This window comes from Corylus avellana, chromosome ca6 (genome assembly GCF_901000735.1).
Source record: "Corylus avellana chromosome ca6, CavTom2PMs-1.0".
Classification (NCBI taxonomy): Eukaryota; Viridiplantae; Streptophyta; class Magnoliopsida; order Fagales; family Betulaceae; genus Corylus; species Corylus avellana.
Window position 1 is genome coordinate 23515357 of NC_081546.1, and position 22457 is coordinate 23537813.

General features: G+C 37.6%; 2 protein-coding genes across 2 annotated transcripts; one reads left to right on the plus strand and one right to left on the minus strand.

Annotated features, from left to right (window-relative positions):
- Window positions 1-6082: 6082 nt before the first annotated feature.
- Window positions 6083-10563, plus strand: LOC132183596 (ABC transporter G family member STR-like). The gene is given in 7 exon segments (XM_059596946.1): window positions 6083-6439; window positions 7114-7269; window positions 7272-7298; window positions 7397-7665; window positions 8719-9115; window positions 9315-10102; window positions 10104-10563. Coding segments are annotated over 7 exon segments (2454 nt in total).
- A 1457-nt stretch (window positions 10564-12020) lies between these two features.
- LOC132184590 (TPR repeat-containing thioredoxin TDX) lies at window positions 12021-18384 on the minus strand. The gene is made up of 10 exons (XM_059598278.1): window positions 18040-18384; window positions 17918-17951; window positions 15286-15441; window positions 15086-15173; window positions 14894-14974; window positions 14721-14785; window positions 14410-14550; window positions 14226-14339; window positions 13648-13678; window positions 12021-12530 (listed from the first exon to the last, which is right to left on the minus strand). Exons 1-10 carry the CDS (start codon window positions 18147-18149, stop codon window positions 12202-12204), a joined length of 1149 nt encoding a protein of 382 aa, XP_059454261.1. The 5' UTR covers window positions 18150-18384; the 3' UTR covers window positions 12021-12201.
- Between the last annotated feature and the right edge of the window lie 4073 nt (window positions 18385-22457).

Here is a 22457-nt window from a genome sequence, read left to right on the forward strand (position 1 = left end):
GAGTTCATCGTCTTCTTCAAAACCCAGAAAGTCAATCTTGTCATTTCCTGTAGATCTCTCAACGATCCTCCAGGAATTTATGTTCGTCGGGTTCTCTGCTTCAATGAGTTTGCTCGCCAGCTCACACTACCTCTTGAGATGGAGCTTCAAGATTAATAGGCAAGCTCTAGCCCTTGATCTCTCTTCTCTGCCTTCTCTACCAAGACCCAAGAAGAACTACACAGGTCTAACAGTGGGAGTTTCTGTTGCAGCGCTGCAATCGCCGTTGCCATTTACATCTTCAGAAAGATAAAGAACGCCGACATAATCGAAGATTGAGAATTCAAACTAGGCACGCATTGGTACTCTTACGAAGAACTAAAGAAAGCAACCAATAGCTTCAAAGACAAAGAGCAACTCAGGCATGGCGGATTCGGTCGAGTTTACAAAGGGACGCTTCCAAATTCAAAGACCGAAGTTGCGGTTAAGAGAATCTGGCACGATTCCAAACAAGTTATGCCTGAGTTCATCTTCAAAATCGCTAGCATCGGCTGGCTTCACCACCAGAATTTGGTTCAGTTATTGGGTTGGTGTCGCAGAGGAGGCGATTTTCTTCTTGTGTATGATTTTATGGCCAATGGGAACTTAGACAAGTTCTTGTTTGATGAGCCAAAAACAATTCTCAGTTGGGAGGAAAGGTTCAATATCATAAAGGTCGTGTTTGCCTGAGTTCATCTCTAAATTAAAGACGGCTAGGTTGGGGGCATTTTGGGGAAGGCAGGCTCATAAGTGATCACTTGCGAGTCATGTGATCACATTTTCATCAGAGAAGATGACAACAACTAATGGATAGGCGAAATTGAAAAAATTTTAAACTTTGGGGGTGCATTGTAAAAGTTGAAACATTGGGGTCGAATTGAAAAAAATTTAAACTTTGGGAGGTGCATTGTAAAAATTGAAACATTGAGGGTTGAATTGAAAAAATTTTAAACTTGGATGGTGCATTGTAAAAATTGAAACATTGAGGATCAAATTGAAAATCGGCTTAAACTTTGGGAGGGTAAAGTATATTTTTCCCTAAATTGTATAAATTAAACTAGCTAAAATTTACATCCAATAGCTTATGTCCCAATTATTTAAAACACACAATTTGTTATAGTAATTGTCTACCTTTGGGCAATTATGTGAAAATTTTATTTAACGGATTAATTGTCACTGTTTTTGCAATTACCTCATAAATTTCAAAAACTCTAAATTTAATATATTTATCTTTTAATTTGAATTTCAGTACCCTCTCAAACTATCATTCAATTGATAATGTTCCCTCTAAACTTTTAATTGAGATAGTTTCCCTTCCAAATTATCAAAAATTATCAATGCCTCCGATGATGAAAATACTCTTAATAAAGTAAATTTAAAAAACAAAAAAACAAAAAAAAAAAACTAGAACTAATTTTTTTTAAATAATTATTATTTTTTTGTTTTCAAATTTATTAAAGTATTTTTGTCTTATTTAAAAACATATAGGGTCATTTTTGTCTTTTTGTTGTCTTGGGGGGATATTATCAATTTTGTAATAATTTAAAAGTTTGAGAGGAGTATTGTTAATTTGGTGGTAGTTTGATGAGATATATAGACTTTTTCATTTTTTAAATCAAATAGTAGATTAAATCTTGACCGATGGAAAATAAAATGAGAGATAGAGAAATATCATCTTTACTGATAAATGGCAAGCCTTAATTCTCTAGTTCTATTTATGTGTTCAAAATCAGGCCCCACAATTCAGATTTTCTTTTGAACGCAAAATTTAGCTTGAATTTAGTGACAGGTTTGTTAAAAAAAATATAGAGTAAGACTTGTGTCCCAAGCCTCGTATGCATAAAGATACAAGTTGAGGGTATCACATCAATAATTAGAAATTAGATAAAATGTTCTCAATATCTGCCCAATGCAAGGGCCTTGAAAGGAAGAGAAATATGACAAAAAAAAATTTGTACTTCTTTGCAACCAACAACTAAAAATTATGAAGTAAAATCTAGGCACTTACTGTTGGAAGAAGAGGGAGCAAGGGCAGCTGCTGAATTGGTTGGGGGGGATGTTTCTGTAATGAAAATTAACAAGCCACATATATAATATAATGCATTATCACAAAATGATTGGGTGTAAAATTAGGCTTTTGATGAACTATTTTATCCTTCTAAAAGGAATGATAATATAATTAACAAGGAAACAAAACTAAATGCACAAACACACAGCTAACTCCTAGCACAACAGCAAAGAAATAAGAAACTTTAAGAAAAAAACAACAACACTTGACATACCACCGTGCACACGCTTTAGTAAAATGGGCCTTACCCACCTTGTGTTTGGTAGCATTCTCATAGGACCTCTCATTCTCATTTCTATCAGGATCTCTCATTCTCCTATTTTATTAGGAAAAAAAACAAAACAAAACAAACAGTTGGTGGATCAACACTAAGGGTGCGCATCAGAGTTGGGAGAGTTGAAAATGATATTTTTGTATTCCAGTACCTCTGACGGGATTGGAAGTGTAACACCCGGGTCCCATATTGGGAAGATGAGAAGAAGCCCCATAGAGTAGGTGGTTTATAAATATAGTCATGGGTGCTAAATCCCACATTGCCTAGTTACTATGTGAAATTGGACTTTATAATGAATTTTAGGGAAACTCAAATTGATTAGTCCTTTTGAGGTGATAGCTCAAATATAGCTAGCACTTTTCCTGGGTCGTTACAAGTGGTATCAAAGCCACCTAGTAACGTCAGGTCATGTAGTACTAGAGCACTGCATGACATGACCCTGACGAGGACGTCAGGAATTTAAAAGGGGGAGTTTGTAACACCCCAATCTTATATTGGGAAGATGAGAAGAAGCCCCATAGAGTAGATGGTTTATAAAGATAGTCATGGGTGCTAAATCCCACATTGCCTAGTTACTAAGTGAAACTGAGCTTTATAATGAATTCTAAGGAAGCTCAAATTGACTAGTCATTTTGAGGTGATAGCGCAGATATGGCTAACGTTTTTTCCTGTGTCGTTACAGGAATAGTCAAAAATCCTCCACTTCCTTTCCAATGGAGGCCATTTTTGCCTTGCCTCCACCTCCGAACTGTTGGTGAAGGAGTCAGGCGAGTCTAAATTTCATTGGAAACGAAAACTAACCTCTGTCTTCGCCTCCAAATTTTATTGGAAACTAAAACATGACTCTGCCTCCACTTGCCATCAAAAACCAACCCGGAAATCTACGCACCCCTAACCGGCACCAACCATAAACAACACAAAAATCCCAACAGGAACACTTTGATGAACTCATCCGCAACATTAGAGTCTACATTAATGAGATGTCAATATTTATCCGATTGCCCAATTCATACATCTATGAAATAGTCCTAACCAAATGATGAAATATAGGAAGCTAGCCAGCAGGGGCGGACCTACAGCTAGTGTTGGGGGGACGAATGTCCCCCCAAAATCTTTCAAAATTTTATTAATTGCCTTAAAAATCTACCCATTTTATAAATTTGTCCCTCCAAAATGATATTTTGTCCCCCCAAAATAATATTTGTATCTCCTTTTAATTTTTTCTCTTATTTTTGCTCCCCCAAAATAATATATGTGTCCATTTTAATTATTTTTTATAGTTTTGCTCCCCCCAAAAAAATAATATTTGTTTTCCCTTCATTTCTTTTTTTAAAAAAAAAAACCTTGCACCCTCCTTCAATATAAAAAACCTAAAATACCCAATTCATTTAGTTTCCCTCTATATTCTAGTTCGCTTCTAATTAAAAACTCAATTGGATTTAGGACTTTGATTGAATATGTGAATGAAAAAAGTTAAATGATTTGGGATCTTTGAGTAGCTTCTAACCAACAATCAAAAAAAAAAAAAAAACCCAACAATCAGTTTTTTGAATAGTTATTTTGACATCATTTAGGTTTATAATATTTGTTTTGACATCACAAATTAAATGGTTTAATCATTTATGATTGCACCATTGTTTGACTCAACTTTTAGCATTTCTCTTCTTGTTATTTGGGGCTTGTGGGGATTGTTACGAAAAATAGTTAACGCTCAAAGGTACTTTTTTTCATAGACCCTATAAATCGTGTTTAATTTATTTTGCTAATTTTTTTTTAAAAAAAAAATTATTTTTTATTCTACGCTATTTTGCTAGTTTTTTATATTATTATGTATTTGTGATGCCATGAGATTAGATGTAACACTTTTATACTTTTATTTTATACAAACATACATATAAAGAGATTATGTGTATCTATATGCTTTTGTATTTATACGAGTCCGTCCATTTCCCCAACCCAAAAAAAAAAAAAAATATTCCGTCCCCCCATACCCCAAATCCTAGTTCCGCCCCTGCTAGCCAGGGAAAGGAATAACCATAAACAAGGTCATCAATGCAGCTTTCATAAGGTTGCTCAGCCTAATAAATGACATGGGGACAATAACATTTGAAAGAACAAGACTAGTTTGAGAGTGCAGAATGACAAGGTGATTGGATGATGCTCTTTTTGCTTGCTAATAAAAATTTCTATAGTGGTTTTTTTTTTAGGGTAAATGTATAATAAATTCCTGAGTCAACGCGTAAAAAAAAAAAAAAAAAACTCCATCAACTTTGTTTTTTTTTTTTTTTTTTTTAATAATGTTTACTCCATGAGTCAATCGAAAAGATGTCATAAGTCCTTCCATTACATTTTCTTCAAAATGTCTAACATTTGTCATTAAATCTCAAAACTCACCGTTTTGCCACATCAACTCTTTTTCCACCTTACTTTAAATATCATTTTTTATTAATTTAATTTTTTGCCACCCCAAGCTACCACAAAACCCACCATGGGGTGGCTACAGGTTAGGGGTAGCCGCAAAGCCACCCCTATCCCGCTAGGGTGGCTTGCGGCCGCCCCATATATAGGAGTTGGGAGGTGGCCAGGGGTGGTAGCCCCAGTTCTAGCCACCCCTTCAAATATTTTTATATATATATATATTTGTTAAGATTTAATTTTAAAATTAAATTAATAAAAAATAACATTTTAAAGTGTGGTGGAAAAAAGCTAACTGGCAAATTAAAATGCATCCAATCGAACTCAATATTCCTTTTTTTTTTCTTTTTTTTTTTTTAATGTTTTTGTTGGAGCTTCTAGGAGTGACATAAGCATGACCTTTAAGCATAGATGAACCGTCCATAAACTTTGATTTTGGGAATGAATAGATATACGTACCGTGCGAGTTCCGGACTAAGGGCATATTTAGGTGTGTGTTTGAGGAGCTTAAAAATGCGTTTAAGCTCCATAAACGAGGCCTGATCACGCCATTTGGTCTCCTAACAAAATTTGTTGGTGATATATATATATATATATTGGAGCGGAAGAATGAGAGAGAGAGCGGAAGCATATAGGGCTACATATCTTCTATATTGATAATGATATGATATGCTTACATAGCTCTCTATATATAGAGAAAGAAGAAGTAGTGGAAAAGAAACCCTAGACTAAACCCTAAAACATATAAGGCAACATAATAAAATAATATCAAAATCAAAATATTCTAACAGTTGGAGTAGACCTTTGAATATAGATGAGATGCTTTCTTTTTTGGTTGTTCCAAAATATATAGAAGTATTTATCAATTAATCTTTTTTTCAAATTTGAATCAAGCTTTCTTGATCCACCTTAAGGCATTTTAAGAAAATTCTTATGTTTATTTGAGAAAACAAAATGAAATAGACAGAAAGAAATAGGTTGTCTCTAGTGCACGTACAATAATCCACACATCTTCCGGGAATATCAAAGCAAATGAGTGTGAAGCCCAAAGGGAAGCCCTTAAGCCTTGCCGTCTGATTCCTCCTCCTCTTTCCTAATTTTCTTCTCAAACATATTCACAAGCCTCCAATCCTCTTTATTTATTTGCTTTCATTTTAACCGCCTCACTTCTTGTCCACATTGCCTGCATGAATACCCCACCATCTCCCTCCTTTTTATACCCTTTCACTCCTCAATCTCAGCTCTTCAAAGCCCCTGCCTTCACACCGGTTGTTGGCTAAGACCTGCAGCCGACAGAAATCACCACCATGGCGAAGCTCGGCCGGACGGAAATGAATAGGAGCCTCGAGACCCTCTTGGACCTCGACAAATTGGGTGCTGCAGGTAAAAACGCTGAGCCGCCTGCACCGCGGAAGATGGTTCCCGGCCAAGGTGTTGAATTCAGCAGCCTCTCATACAGTGTGATAAAGAAGCAGAAGAAGGATGGGGAGTGGATTAAGAGAGAAGCTTATCTTCTTAATGACATCTCTGGGCAGGCCATCAAGGGTGAAATTATGGCCATCATGGGGCCTAGTGGTGCTGGAAAATCCACTTTTCTTGATGCCCTGGCTGCTCGGATTGCACAAGGGAGCCTTGCAGGATCTGTTAAAATCGATGGAAAGCCAGTAATATTCCATCTCTTGTTTTTTTTTTTTCCTCACTACTTTCTCTAAATCCCAACATGCAAAATATTTCATTGAGATTTGAGATAAATGATAGAAACATGTAGGGTAAAAAGGCCGTTACGGTTAGCGGTTATTAGCTAAAACTGTTAATTAGTAAAATCTACTAACCGCCTAAGCAATTAACCGCTAGGCGTTTAGCAGAAGCAGTTAGTTAGCGGTTAGCAACTCTAATAACCACTTTTTTAAAAAAATAAAACCAAAACGATGCCGTTTATATGGTAATACGATAATATTATACTACATATGACATCGTTTCTAGATTTTTATGCATTTTTATATATATTTAAAATTTTAAACACAAAAACGACATCATTTCATGTGTGTGTATATATATATATATATATACATAGGCGGTTAGTAATTAGCGGTTTTAAAAAAGCCTAAAACCGCTAACTGTAACCACCTAGGCAATTAGCAGTTTTTGTTAACCGCCTTCAAAAGTGGTTAGCAGTTAGTTAACAGTTATTAACCACCTGCCTTTTCACCCTTAGAAACATGATTCGAACTCAAAATATCTGCTCTAATACCATGTTAAACCATCACTTAAGCTGATAGAAGGAAATGAATTTAATCATTTAATTTATATCTTAACGACGTATGGGTTGGTAATGCAGGTAACAACAAGCTACATGAAAATGTTATCTTCATACGTGATGCAAGACGACCAGCTCTTCCCCATGTTGACAGTGTTTGAGACATTCATGTTTGCAGCCGAGGTCAGGCTTCCTCCTTCCATTTCCAGGGCTGAAAAGAGAAACAGAGTCCATGAGTTCAATTCCTTGATCAACTCGGCTTGCAGGTATATATATATACACATTTATATAACTCTCTCTCTCTCTCTCTCTCAGCGCACAAATTAAGGAAAAGTATTTGATGAGAACGTGAATATATTTGCAGAGTGTAACACAAACATATATTGGTAATGAGGAGACGAGAGGGGTGTCGGGAGGGGAACGGCGGAGGGTGTCGATCGGAATCGACAAAATCCACAAGCCATCGTTACTGTTCCTTGACGAACCAACCTCAGGTCTGGATTCCACAAGTGCTTACAGTGTGGTGGAGAAGGTGAAGGACATTGCTAAAGGTGGCAGCATTGTCCTCATGACCATCCACCAGCCTTCCTATAGAATTCAAATGCTCCTCGACCGCATCACTGTCCTTGCAAGGTAAACCAAACAACATGTCCATTTTGTTCATCTGCACAATCTAGAATTTGGGAAATATTAGCTACCCTTTAAAGCCGAAAAATAGATCATGGAGAAGAAACCATGAATTATCTTGAATTCGGGAAGTTAAAATGCTATTTCATAGACGGCTAGCTACATATACGATTGGAATGACGTGGCAGTGAAAAACAACCATTAATTCTTTATTTTTACAAGCCTTTGTTAATTAATTCAAAGCTTGATTTTCATACTCAAATCATTGCAATCGTACTGTAATTGTATAACAATCTACTAAATAACATTATTTTTTTGTAAACTATTGGACTTCAACCAAAACCTTATGAGTAAATACTATTTATGGCCTATTTGGGTGTGTATTTAAGGGGTCTAAACGTGCGTTTAACACTCAAAAAATCTATTTGAAGAAAAAAGTACCCGTTTGATAAAAAAAAATTAAAAATATTTTTAAGGGTCCAAAAAGCTCAAAATGGTTAAAACGCCATTTTGGCAAAAACTTGTAAATAAAGCTTTTGCAAAAAAAAAAAATTACTTAAAAGCTTTATTTTTCAAACACAATCCTTAACATAATGTTAGTAGACGGACACAAATTTCCTTCAACCTACTCTAATAAGTATCAAATGTCATCTCTTACGTGTTTTCTTTAATATTCTTAATAGTCATTTATTGATATTCTACTAACCTAGAAAACCAAACATTGATTTTTGAGAAATTCAAACATGTTAAATGATACTTGACACTTATTAAAGTAAGTTGAAAGAAATTTTCTCTAAACTAGTTTGGAGGAAAATTGTGTCCTTAGTAAACTACTATACGACGGTCATGCAACTAAGATAACCTAATAGTGAAAATTAGTCTTTAGATAAACAAGGACTTGTAAAAAAGAAACATCAATAGTTAATTACCATCACGTTATCCCAATTTTATGACAATCGTATAATAATCTACTACATAACATTACTCAAAGCTTATAAAAAAGCATCTTTGTGATTCGGTAGTTGACTTGATGCTTATTAAGTGGGCAAATAATTGCAGGGGAAGACTGGTATATTTGGGAAGCCCACGTGCGCTTTCTGCTCACCTAGCTGGATTTGGAAGGCCTACACCAGATGGTGAGAACAGCCTTGAGTATCTCCTAGATGTGATCAAAGAGTATGATGAATCAACAGTAGGGCTAGACCCATTGGTGCTGTACCAACGAGAGGGCATCAAACCTGATCAAGTGGCCAAAACTCCCATTCCAAAAACACCTCGGACACCTTACAAAAAGAGCCCTGCTGCATCTAGGCATATGATCAGCCTCCGTAGTACTAATGCATTCTCTAATTCCAGTTCCCAAACACCTCAACCGGAATCCGGACGAGATGATTACGATGACGATGATGAGGAAGATGATGATGACAATTTTGACAACTCACTTGAAAGGAAAATGGTACTGTCAAATCATTATTTATCTCAAAAGTTTAAGTTGATAGTAAATAATGAATTTAATCATTTAATTTATACTCCAACACTTCCCATCACTTTTGGGATCATATTCTAGCTCTATTACCATGTTAAATTATTACTTATCTCAAAAGCTTTACTTATAGGAAGTGATGAATTTAATCATTTAATTTATCTTCTAACAGGTACACACACCACTGCACAGTAGCATCTATAATCCTCGTTTAGCTTCTCAGTTCTACAAAGATTTCTCAATATGGATCTACCATGGTGTCAAGAGAACCCCCGGTCGACCGCCGTCATGGACTCCGGCTAGAACACCTGGACGGACCCCCGGAGTACTCACTCCGGGACCAAGAAGCCTAGCTTCAAGCCAATATACTACACCTCAACACAATCCTCCTAGAACTCCTGCAGTCTTTAGCCCGTCCATGAATTCTTATGCACCAACTTCTTATGCAGCAACTTCTTATGAAGAATTTGAGGTGGGAGAAGTGCTTGATGAGCCGCCGCATCACGGCCCCAAATATGCAAACCCGTGGATCCGTGAGGTTGCCGTCCTCTCATGGCGGACCGCGCTCAACGTAATTCGAACTCCAGAACTCTTCCTTTCACGGGAGATTGTGTTGGCAGTAATGGCATTCATTCTATCTTCCCTCTTCAAAAACCTCAGTCATCCTACCTTCAAAGACGTCAACCGGCTTCTCAACTTCTACATCTTCACAGTCTGCCTTGTTTTCTTCTCCTCCAACGATGCCGTGCCGACATTCATCCAAGAAAGATTCATCTTCAGCAGAGAGACATCCCACAATGCTTATCGCGCTTCTTCTTACGTCATTTCCTCGCTTCTCGTGTATCTGCCGTTCTTTGCAATCCAAGGTCTCACATTTGCAGCCATCACCAAAATCATCCTTGGACTCAAAAGCAATGTCCTCTACTTCTGGCTGACCCTCTATGCCTCTCTCATTACAACCTTATGTGATGCTTGTTAGTGCACTTGTTCCAAGCTACATTACAGGATATGCTGTTGTGATTGCCACCACAGCTCTCTTCTTCCTCACTTGCGGCTTCTTCCTGAAAAGAACTCAAATCCCACTATACTGGAGGTGGCTGCATTACATCTCAGCAATCAAATACCCTTTTGAGGCACTGTTGACAAATGAATTCAAAGGCAGCAGGTGCTATAATGGGCAGCAACAGGATCTTTCACCAGGTCCTTTGGGACAGGTGAATATCAGCAGTCTGCACATCAGAACTATTGCACAACTGCCAAAGGATTGCATGTTAATCGGACAAGATGTCTTGTTCTCAATGGGTATAGGCGAAAACCATCGAATTTGGTACGACATAGGAATCTTGCTGGCTTGGGGAGTTCCTTATCGCCTCTTCTTCTACTTGGTTCTGAGATTTTACTCCAAGAATGAGAGGAAATGAAGTGATCGATCTGTTATCTCTTTGCATTTGCTACTATATATCTTAGTTTTATGTTTGTCTCCCAAGTTGGAGAGTAGCTAATACAGTATTCAAACACATATTATGGAAGCATATATACCATATCTTTCAACAAATTTCTTTTGAATATGAATAATAAAGCTTATTACTTTTTTCCCTGTGGGTTCCTCAACTATAGATAATCACACTCAACCCCAAGAAAGCACTCCAAACACGCCAGCACACCCGGCAAGCCTCTTCAAAGTAATGATCAAGGAAGGAGAACTAAAAGGGGCGGCCAGCGCTGAGGGCTTCACGGCGAGTGAAGAGGAAGGCGGCTAATCTCCTATCATTTCCACTATTCACAAGCAAATCCACCACTAACCGAGCAAGAATTGTCTGAACACTACACAAAGCCTACTGGTTCTCAAGGGTTAGCTATCAAGCCAAGCCAGGGAAAAGAAAGACTTTGATACTAACTAATGTAGTTGAAGCCGTATAATATAGAATAATTAAATCCTTGAACACATAAGGAGGATAAACAAAGAAGAAATATCTTCTTTCATTAGATAACCACTCAATACTAAACTAATAGCCCACTTACTTACAAAATAAGGTTTAATAAAATCTATTATATAGGCTACAAATCCTAATTCTAAGGATACTAAGAGCCAAGCTGGAATAGCGTTATAGAGGTTAAAAAACATTTTTAATACATACAAAGTTTAGCCAAGCAAAACTGAATCCGTTTGTCCCCAAGAAGTAACTCAATCGGCTGTGCACCACGCTTAATGAAGCGCAAGTCACTAGCAAATCCTCCCTCCCCCTTTCCTTGTGTGAACATGTCAACAAAAAAAAAAAAAAATTAATCCGTTTGATAAACTTAAAAAGTAATTTTTTGACTTTATTGCTCAAAAAATTTTAGGCCAAGCTTGAAAATTAGGATTTAAAAAAAAAAAAAACAAAAACAAAAACAAAAAAATATAAAAATATAAAACAAAAGCTCTATTTTCCAATGCAATCCTAGATAGACCCTAAAAGTTTTCAAGAGAATAATAGTAATAAAAGAAAAGAAAAAAAAATTCTGAAGTTTAAAGAAAACCAAAAAATACAAGTGTCCTAAAGTTATAAGAGAACTATAAAATAAGAAATCCTAAAATTATTAGTAAAATAAAAAGAAAAAATAAAATAAAAAGAAAAATCCAACCACATCTTGATTTTTAGAGGTAACTTGTCCTACATCATTTGCATTCCATATCATGAGTTATTGTTCATCTTTCCAAGCAAACCTGTGGTTATTGGGTATGTGATTTTGTGAAGTAATTCTGGTAAGCATTGATTTCTTGAACCAACAATTTGGCGAAAATCACACAATTCCAACCCAATTCACATTTATATCACGTCAAAACATTTTTTCAAACTCAAAAAAAAAACCCTAAACGCACTAGTCACAACAAACATAAGCAAACTTATTACTGCTATAATTGAAGTAACACGACTCAACGAGTCAATTAACAAGACTCAGTACTATCTTCAGAGACATATCGTCCATGTAGGACATAGTAGACAGACAAAATCAAACACAGAAGGCAAGAACAAGAAACACTAGAATTCATATTCTCATCAAGATTTAGCTCACATCTAGCTTGCGTGCTGTGCGATCTTCTTTTCAAGTGCACTTTTGTCTGCTCCAACAACCTTGTCCACCTCCTTGCCATTTTTTATAAAGAAAAAGGATGGAACACTACTAATATTCCAGCGTGCAGCCACATCCCTGGCCTCATCTATGTCAACTTTCAAAAAAACAACTTTCGGATACTTCGTAGCTAGGGTTGTGTAAAGAGGAGAAATGACGCGGCAGGGACCGCACCACGTTGCAGTGAAGTACAGGATTGCCAGGCGAAATGTCTTAGAAGCAGCATTCAACTTTGTTTCCAGTTCACTAGTAGAGTGAATACCAATAACTTCCCCTGTTGTAAGCCAAAATTATGGTAAGATAAGCTAGAGCAAAATTTGTCTTAAAAACACCATGACCTGTTATTATTTTTTTCATAAATCAATGACTCGGGAAAAAAATTGTTCAGACCAATTATCATACAACTTCATGCCTCTGATGTTTTTGACGTACTACCTACTCAAGGCAGCTCGGGAAACCTCTCTAACTACCTGTCATTAGATCAAGGAATTCAGCCGCATACAAGTTTTTTCAAGTTTAATGATGTGCTCCAGTCTCTCTAACTCAGATATATAGCTAATGCACTGCATTCAACTCTAACCTTCCGCCTAGATCTGATAGCTTTCACCTAAGTTGAATGCAATTCTCTCCAAGAAATCCTTCCTAGAATGTTCTTGTGCAGCAGAAAAGGCGTGTGTTTAAGAGGGAGACTGTGTATCAAAGAAACACATTGGTGTAATTTGTAATCTAATCTAGGGAAAAAAAATAACTCCAGGGGCTTCGCACTTGAGAACAACGTCCATAAAAATGATTAACATAACAACAATAACAACAGTTATTATTGAAAAGTCAGCATCTGTATTTACAGGGGAAAATGTAAATTTTGGGGCTTTCTGTCAGGGAAAGAGGTTAGAATAGGGAAATTTGGGAGGTAACAGACTTTAATAAGAACAAACAGAATTGCCTCGAAACAGAACATACAAAGTTTAGTTATAAAAACAAAACAATCACACATGTAGTTTTATATTAATAAAATGCTCGTGCCCACAGCCTAGGGCCCTAGGTGATTATGAAACAATTCTCAAAGCCCAATTCAAGTGCGGGCATGGCATCTACTCTTGGTCAATTGGTAAATGAGCTCCACAGATTCTTAGTTAATCTTCCTACTTTTGGTCAATTGGTAAAGCTCTAACCATGTTTGTAACCCAAGCTTAGTTTTTCAAGGATAAATAGTATAAATATAGGAAGAGATTCTAGAGAAACGATTTCTTCTAGGAAAATGGTTGTTACTGTCAGGACCTTCTTATGGTAATCAAAGGGATAAATGGTGAGGGAAAGCAAAGACACATTTATTCCTGCATAAATTTGAAGACTTATGTATTATAGATGGAAAAGGGAATTAACAGCCGTACCATCCTTTAAAGCAGATAATGCATCTCGATCCTGCAAGAAGATTCAGAATAAAGGTTATCAATCTCTGAAATACGAAGACATTCAGCAAGCATGGGGATAAACAGGGAAGCAATCATTCAATTACCAAAGAATTCTGACCCTCAGTATAACAACCCCCACCCTAACCATCTCGTAGCACTCAGCAGCACCAAAAAGTAAACAAGAAAAAAAAAATCTGATACCAAACATTTTATCCAAGGCCTACGCTTCATACATATTTATACCATCTCACTGACACCAGTTTTGCCAATGGACTTAGCTATAGAGTCTAGGTCCCTTTCGACCTAATTAATAAGAGAATTGATATAAATGAACTAAGAACCTGACAACAACCCACATCTCCACTGAAGATGAAATAACCAATCTAGCATCGCCAGATATACCAAAGTTTTATCCTCAAATTACATTGATATTCAATCTTCCCTTGCCAATCATATCTCATTTACAGAAAATCTCAAGTATCTAATCTATGTAATATCTTTCAACACACAGAAAAGGTAAAAAAATAAATAAATAAATTGGTATCAACTCTACTTACCTGTTCAGCTTGCTGTCTTTGCCTCTCACGTTCAGCTTTTTTAAGCTCCCTTTCCTTTCGCAGACGTTCATATTTTCTGCGGTGCTCTTCAAGTCGGTGGGCATTGGGTTCAACCTACCAATTAAATGAATTATCAAGCAACAATTTCTTTGGTGGCTTCTCCTGTCAAAAGAATAAATTTTACCATTTTAAGCACCAAACCGATCTCCTCATCATAGTCCAACTTTGATGCTACATGCAGATCACTTGCAGCTGCTTCCCACTGGGCCAACATGGCCCTTGCCATTCCTCGTACTTTATATCCTTTTGCTGAGTCAGGGTTGATCTAGGACAAAAAAATATAGGTCCTTTTAGATCTGAATAACAAAAAAACGATCATCATACTTGTGTGAAACGCGGAAAATTACAAACTCGGATGCATCATTAGTTCATTATTAATTGGAACATCTTGTGCAGTCTTCAGAGGCACAGGTATAAGAAGGGCCATTAGCCAACCTGTAAAGCTGCATCAGCATCACGGATTGCAGCATTTGGTTTGTTTGATTTGACAAAGACACTAGCTGAAAGCATAACAAAGTTAGGTTTTCAAGAGATTGAAGCAATGTTGAAATAAGGCCAAAGAAGGTGATCACATTAAAATAAAATAACTTTCACTTGAAAAAGATCACCTCTAGTTGAATATAATATTGCTGAAGTTGGGTTCAGCATGATCGCTTCTGTTAGATGACCTAGGGCTTCATCCAGCTTACCTGAAATATACAATCTAATTAACAGAAAGAAAAGTGGCCACAAAACAGAAGTGAAGAAATCTTCAATTCAAAAGGATAATCATAAAAAATAAAAATAAAATGATCCCATGCCTTCAGAGATTGCTTCCATAGCTTTTGATTTTGCTGTTTGTGCAGCGTCCTGATTCTCTTCTGTAACTTCAACTGAAGGATTTCCCATCTGCCATTAAGCAATACAAAATCTACTAGTTTGAGGAACTAGTTGATAAACCCCCCGAGAAAAAGGGAAATTACCAGGAGTAAGCACCCCAACCAAGTTTTATGCCACCCACCTTTTGTGGAGGATCATCATCAGGCTCCACAACTTCACTAACATCCAACTCAATATCAGACTCCACAATTTCAGCATCATCATCCTCAGTCGATGTAGATGGATTTTTGGCATCAAAATGTTCCCTAGTGTCTGACATTTTGTCACCACCCTTTTCCTGCACATTTGCTAATAATCAGACTATGCCTTACCACAATAGCTAGCAAAATGAACTAAAGAAAATTTGAGCACAGTTCTATTTTGTTTGCTGTCTTGCTGAATTTAAAAAATAGAAAACTGTTTTAAGAAACAAGAACAAAAAAGACCCTATGGTTCTTAAGAAAATCATTTGATATCCACTGCGCACAAGCTGCACAAACATTTCTGAAGCTATGCCAGTCAGCTACTCAGACTTCATGGAAAGTAATTGTCAAGGATCCAAGGTTCAAAGGTGTGTAATAAACCTTCCAACAAATGTATATTACCAACCTTAAACTATATTTAGGATTTTGGAGGCTGAGGAAAGTAGAGAAAAAGAGAGGGGGTGGGGTTAAGAGGACGAGGAGACGAGAAGAGGGAGTACTTATTCCATTCCTTTGTTTGGATGTTCCCTTAAATAATAGGAGGAAGAGGGGATTAGTTATCCCTCCTCTTATTTGGTTGTAGAGTGGAAAGGTATCACGTATATCAACAAGTATATGGAGATAAGTGCTTAGGGTTTACTTGGGTTCTAACAATTATTATAAATCGAAAGCAATAAAACAAATCATAAACTTGGTATCCTCCCCCTCCAAATTCGCCCAATTTGATAGAACCAACAATTATTATATGAAGGCTTCCATGTGAAGCCTTCATATATTTTCCTTACAGGTCTGTAACCAAATCTCTAGGATTTGATTACCTTTTCAAGCCTACCTCATCTACCACATTTTTCCTATAAATAGCGCATGTAACACAATTGTATTGTATTAGTTAAGTCAATAAGAGCAAAATGTATCCATACAAGGTATTTCCTAGTGGTGAACATAGGGCTCTAAGGCCAACCCGCCCCAAAGTTCATATGTCTCTCTCTCTCTCTTCATTTCCGCTCTTCTTTCACAAATTTCATTTTACTATAAAATTCTCCATAGTATTAGAGTCACTTTCTTGTGGACTTCATTTTTCTCCAACTATTGCCGCCATCACACAGCAGCCATGCACCTTCTCCCGTCATTGCTAGTCCAACCCAAGCCTTGTCCGAAGCTGATTCTAGGAAACCAATCTCATAATCAAGTCCACAAGGTGCAGATCTACCGATCTACGAAAAATGCTGATTGGAATGTCCTCTCCACTCACCCCAGTGCACCACCAAGCGTTTTTACCTCTCTGTCCACGCACTTTTTGCGTGCCCATGCATTGCACAGCATCTTCATGTGCCCCCTCACGCCTTCACATGTTGCACGTGCCACAACTTCAATTCACTCGCTTCACACAAGTGCATCTATCGGATTAGCTGACACGATCCGGCCAGGTCGGCCTAACCCATCAACTTTGTTTAGTCAGCCCATACCACTTTCGGCCCAAGTAGGCCCAGTTTGGACCTTAGTTGACCCAGTTGTGGCCCGTTGCCAACCCAATCAACGGCCCTTGTCAACCCATTTCAGCGGCCCATTGTTGGCTTAGTTATCCAACCACCATGCCGAAGACAGCCACCACGCCGATGCCGAACAACCGTCTGAAGCCGGCCCCCGTGCCAATGCCGAACAACCAGCCAAAGTCAGCAACTATATGCCGAAGTTATCGCTTGGCTGCCATCCGCCACCACAAGGCTCATAATCGGTAACCACCTAGCCTAACGTCAGCCACCACTCAGTTGCCTACAACCAGTCATCATCTTGCCCCAATTCTCTATCGGCCACCTCTCAGCCCACCTACCGCCAGCCATCACCCGGCCTCAGTCCCCTGTCAGCCCCCATTCTGCCATGCCTACCACCATCACCACATCTTCTCCACCAACTTTCACGCCTGGATTTCTTTTTGTGTCACACCCAATTCGGACCCTGCCGATCTCACTTCCAAGTTTCCACTCCTGCGACACAGGACCCTAATCAAGACATCTGAAACCCGAGCTCACACACATATTTTTGTTGCCACACTAGCTCCGCTTCAGCCCAAAAAAAAATTGTTATTTATTTTTCTTTCCAAGTTCAAGCTTCCAGCTTAAGTTTTTGGGGAATGCTAGAATATTTAGCATATAATCTATGTTAAGCATTGATATATTTTCCTTATAGTCTATAAAGATTTGATAACCTTTTCCAGCCTACCTCACCTACCACATTTTCCCTATTTACAAATAGAGCATATGACACAATTGTATTAATCAAGTCAATAAGAGCAACTGGACACTTCCTAGTGATGGACTTATGTCTCTTCCTCACTCTCTGCTTCCACTCTTTATTCACATATTTCATTTTATTATAAAATTCAACAAAAAGATAACTTGGGAGTTTAATCAACTGTCTTCTCCGTTTAAAGTACATAACAGCATGATCAAGACTCACAAAAATCAACAAATCAACGTAAAAACACCAAAAAATTCCAAAACATCGAGCACAGGGAGTTAAAACGGAGCAATATTCGCTGCATTTACAAATAATAGTAAAATCGAGACGCACCGTTTTTGGTTGTAGCGGAATTCGAGCTCCCAAGCTTTCAAACATGGAAATTCCCAGAGGTGAGTCAACGAAAGAATCAATAGCAGAAATTAACGCTAAGAAACTGTGTGAATTCACAATACCTTAGGAGATATGACTTGAAGAAGCCAAGGGAAGGGTCGTGAAGAAGTGAAGGGTTGGATTTGCATTGCTTTATGAATTGCTCCAGCTCTGCTGTCTTCTCCGCATCCATTATTCGGTGCTTCGGTGCGTCTCTTTCTCTCTCTCTCTCTCTCTCTCTCTGTGGAAAGCTTTTCTCAGAGGGGAGGGTTGGGGTTTGGTACCGGTGAGCAGTGTCAGTCTCAATGGATTTTTACGCTCAATCACCGTTCAAGTTTATGCCGGGTCCCAATGCCACGTGGATGGAGCTGGATCGTTGCTGATGGTTAGAGTACGATGATTGTGATGGACCTGATCTACCAAAGTATTATTCCTTGCTTTACTCTTTGAATAAATTCGCGGGCTTTTGTGTCTAAGAATCGAATTCCTTGCCGAAAGGTCAAGTGCGAAAGAATTGATTACAAGAACAAAAAAGTGTGCAGCTAGGGTTATTGGGTCGAATAAACTTAAGACTTAATCTCGGTTTATTTAATATATGAGTCGTTTGTAAACATAATATTATGCTTGATTATTAAATAAGACATATTTGTATAAACTTGGCTCAACTTAATTAATGTTTACGAACATAGCTTGTATATGTTTAAGTCGACTCGTTAGCTTGTTCATATTTATGTATAACATACATATTTTCTTATTAACTAATATACACACTTATATTTATATATAATCTCTTCTCCTTCATATTGCCGCCAATATCTACCGTATGAGGAGGTTCATAGGTTGGGAGAGTTTGGATAATTATGCTTCCAGTGCCAGAAGATGCTATTCCTGACGGTTTGGTTGGGTTTAGGCAGAGAGTTTGCCTATGTATACTTTATGTTCACTGTAAGTATGTTGTCTACATATAATTTGTGCTCCCCGGTCGCCTTTTCTTTAAAGTCCACAAAAAAAAATTATTGGCCTCTTGATATGTGTCTTGTCACTGCTGAATATATCCATCTAGAATTTGAGGTAGGTTTCGCCATCATTACTTCAGTGACTATCACTACAATTTCCTTTTGTTCTTGCTGCCATTGTACCTATTCACCTTGAAGTATCACTTCTCTCCACACTTGTAGCATGCTCCTTTAACTTTATTTCCACCATTTGGGTTACCTTGCCACTCTCTTAAACTTCTTATGTTTGCCTTTAAATTTCGGCGCATGCGAGGTTTGAGCCATCATTAGATTGCTTATTGTCCCTTCTTTCCTTCTTTTCTTCATCCTCTTTTCTAAACACAAGCAACATAGAGAGATATCATGGAAATTTCTTTGTCATTATGCATCAAAAAAGTTACCTCATGTTCTCATGATAATGGAAGACTATTAAATATGGTAGTCAATTGCATTTTGTCTGATATTGGGTGACCAGCATTTGCAAGTTCCTTTGCAACAAGTTCCAACTAGCTTACATGGTCACCCACATAGTCATTCTCACCCACATGATCATTGCTATATTTGTTTAATAACAGTTGTCTATATGTCAGACCTACTTTTGTCTAAAGTCTAGATAATGTCCTTTGTTGTCTAATGCCCCTCAAATAGAGGAATATTGTTGTCCTTCATACTATGGAGAAAGGTGACACTTGCCATTAGGTCATCTTCCATCCATTTTTCTTGTTTCTTGACGACCTTTTTATCTTTTTGGTCTTCCACTTATGGCTTGTCAATTGTGAACGTATACAATGTTTTCTCATGTGTCAGTACTTAAGAAATATGTCGTTACCGCATTCTAAAAATTTATCCCATTGAAGCTCTCAACCTTCGAGGCATCAATACCACATGGAATAGCCATTTTTAAAAGTGGATACGATAAAAAAAAATTTACTAATACAAATTAACAAGTATAAATTGTCTTAGTTACAACACAACAATTAAAAAATATATATATAGTTCTAATTATTGTAGACCAAATAAATAAAATAAACAAATAATAATAATAATAAATTCATTCAACATCAGCGTATGTCAACCTAGCCTAATAATCGTTCAAGCAAGCCTTGTAGTACGTCAAATCTGGATATGGCGAATTGACCCGTTCACCTCTTCTTGGAAGAGTGTAACGGTGGATGCCCAGTGGCCACGGGTCCCTCAAGCTATGCCCAACAATCCTAACAATCCTCAATGAATGCGGACCCCTCAATCGTTTGTGACTCGATATCTCATACTGCAACATATCGAGAACAATGAATGCCACCTCCTTGTGTTGCTTTGGTAACATCCAAATTTGGGAAACGTACCTTCATTGCTTGTCCCTGCATCCTTGATGCAAAGACTCTCTCATATCCCATACCTTCTTGTGATTTTTCTTCTAAAAATATTGTAGTGATCTTCACCTTTAAACAATCTTTAAAATGTCTTCTTTCTTTTTTTTTTTTAGTAAGACTGTAAAATGTCTTTTCAATGGTCTAAATTGGGGCTGAAACAAGCCAAAACAAGCAAAAACACCAAATATGGCTTAAACTAGATGATTTAGGCAATTCATATGCATCTAACCGAACTGGTTCATGCTAGTTTATGGCAACGACAGGTCAGCGAACCACGTAGCTCTGGCGCGTGGTTCGGCTAGATGGCAAGGGTCGGCTGCTCGGTGGCCGCGCTTCTAGGTCAACTTGGTCCTTGGCTTTCTAAGCTTAGGCTTGTTCTTAGGCTTTTGCTTTCAAGACAGACTTTAAGGTTGTGTGCTTAAAATTTGGGCCGGTTCGAGATGGGCTTCTAATTTGGCCTACTACTCGAAACAACGCCGTCTATGGCCTTATACAAAATGATATTATGTCGTTTCTTGCAGACCACCTCCAATGTCTGCGGAATGACATCATTTCGGATAGGTGCCAAAACAATGTCGTCCTGGATGGGGCGTGAAACAACGTTGTTCCCTTGGACAGAAATGATGTCATTTCTAATTTCTAAAGAAGTCGAAAGACACCTTTTTAAGTGACTTGAAACGACTTCGTTTTGAAGGATGCTAGGGGTGAATATTTTCGAAACTTCAACCTGTGAATTCTCCCCCTTTTTCAAAGTTCCTGAAATCGCCTTTTTCAAACTCAAACCATGGGAGTTTTCTCTTCAAATTTGGTGATAGGGTTTGATTGGGAAAAAAACTCTTTTTGGATATTGAAGAATATATGATTTTTTTTTTCCAAAAACTCTCTTCAATTTAGTATCTTCCCCTCAACGTCTCCACTTTCTCTCACTCTCTTAATTTTTCTTTGTCTTCCATAACTTGACTCTAATACCACGGTTAGAAATTGATTAAGAAAAGATACAAAAGGCATGGAAGGAAAAAAAAAATTAATTTTTGTGTAAAACATAGGGGTGAAAAGGAGGTTGCGGTTAGCAGTTAATGGCTAAAACTGCTAACCGCAATCGCAGAGGCGGTTAGTAAAATTTACTAACCACCTCTGCTAACCGCTAGACGGTTAACCGCCCTAGTTAGCGGTTAATTAAACGGTTAGAGGTTAACCGGTTTTTGAAGAAAAAAAAAATAAAAAAATTTGTACTTAAGAAGCCAACTTAAAAATCGAGCTGAGAGCAAGCCACTGGCTTTTGCTCAACTCAATTTTTTGTTTTTATTCCAGCCGCTTGGCTTAGCTGAGAATCAAGGGCATTTTTGTGATTCTCGTTAGTTGGCCCACGCCTTTCCCAATAACAAAGGGGCGTTCAATTTATAGATATGTGAAGGAAGAGTCTTCGTAGCTTTTCTCGATGTGGGACAAACAAAGCATCCTAACCTTCCTCCAGTGCAATTCCACCCTCTCCAGATGCTTACCCAAAGCATAGGAATTCTCCAAGGCTTGATGAAACAACATTACTGGAAATTATAATTGCTTATTATTTGCTGGAGTTTGATTTAACTCAAGCCCAACAGCACCGCTGGGTTAGAACATCGGTGTCCCTTTGCGAGGTTCCAACGTTATCACATCAGTAGAAATACATAATCTTTATTTCTTGGTTGTGTGCTTAAATGATGGGGATGAAAGTACCAAGGAAATGAGGTCAAAAGTGAAGCAATATGAGGTGGGTTTTGGAGAAATGAAACAAAGGAAGGAAGAGAGGAACAAGAACAAGAGGAGCACTAGAGCAGAGAGCATCTCAACTTGAAGGGGGAGTTTCAGTTTTAATAGAAGGGGAGAAGAGGTGAGAGAAAGTGGCGGAGGGAAAGAGGGAGAGAGAGAGTGGTGAGAGGAGGAGATCAATACCTCAACATTTTTTCATCCTGAAATCTGAAGCTTGGCGTCATTCTTGCAAAGAAAGAAGCAAGCGGTGGTGTGGTTATTTTTCAAAGCATTCATCTACAACGTAGATGGTGCGATTTGTTACTGAAAAGACGTCGTTTCAAGTTTATATATATATATATATATTATATTATATTTTTGTAAAAAAAAGTTGTTAGTGGTTAACAA

Bases quoted from the DNA above. Each gene is read 5' to 3' on its own strand.
- LOC132184590 (XM_059598278.1), bottom strand. From the start codon at position 18,149: ATGGATGCGGAGAAGACAGCAGAGCTGGAGCAATTCATAAAGCAATGC. The intron at 15,442-17,917 runs GTGCGTCTCGAT...GCAAATGTGCAG, and splicing joins TTCCGCTACAACCAAAAACG to GAAAAGGGTGGTGACAAAAT. The intron at 12,531-13,647 runs GTACGGCTGTTA...GGCTTACAACAG, and splicing joins ATTATCTGCTTTAAAGGATG to GGGAAGTTATTGGTATTCAC.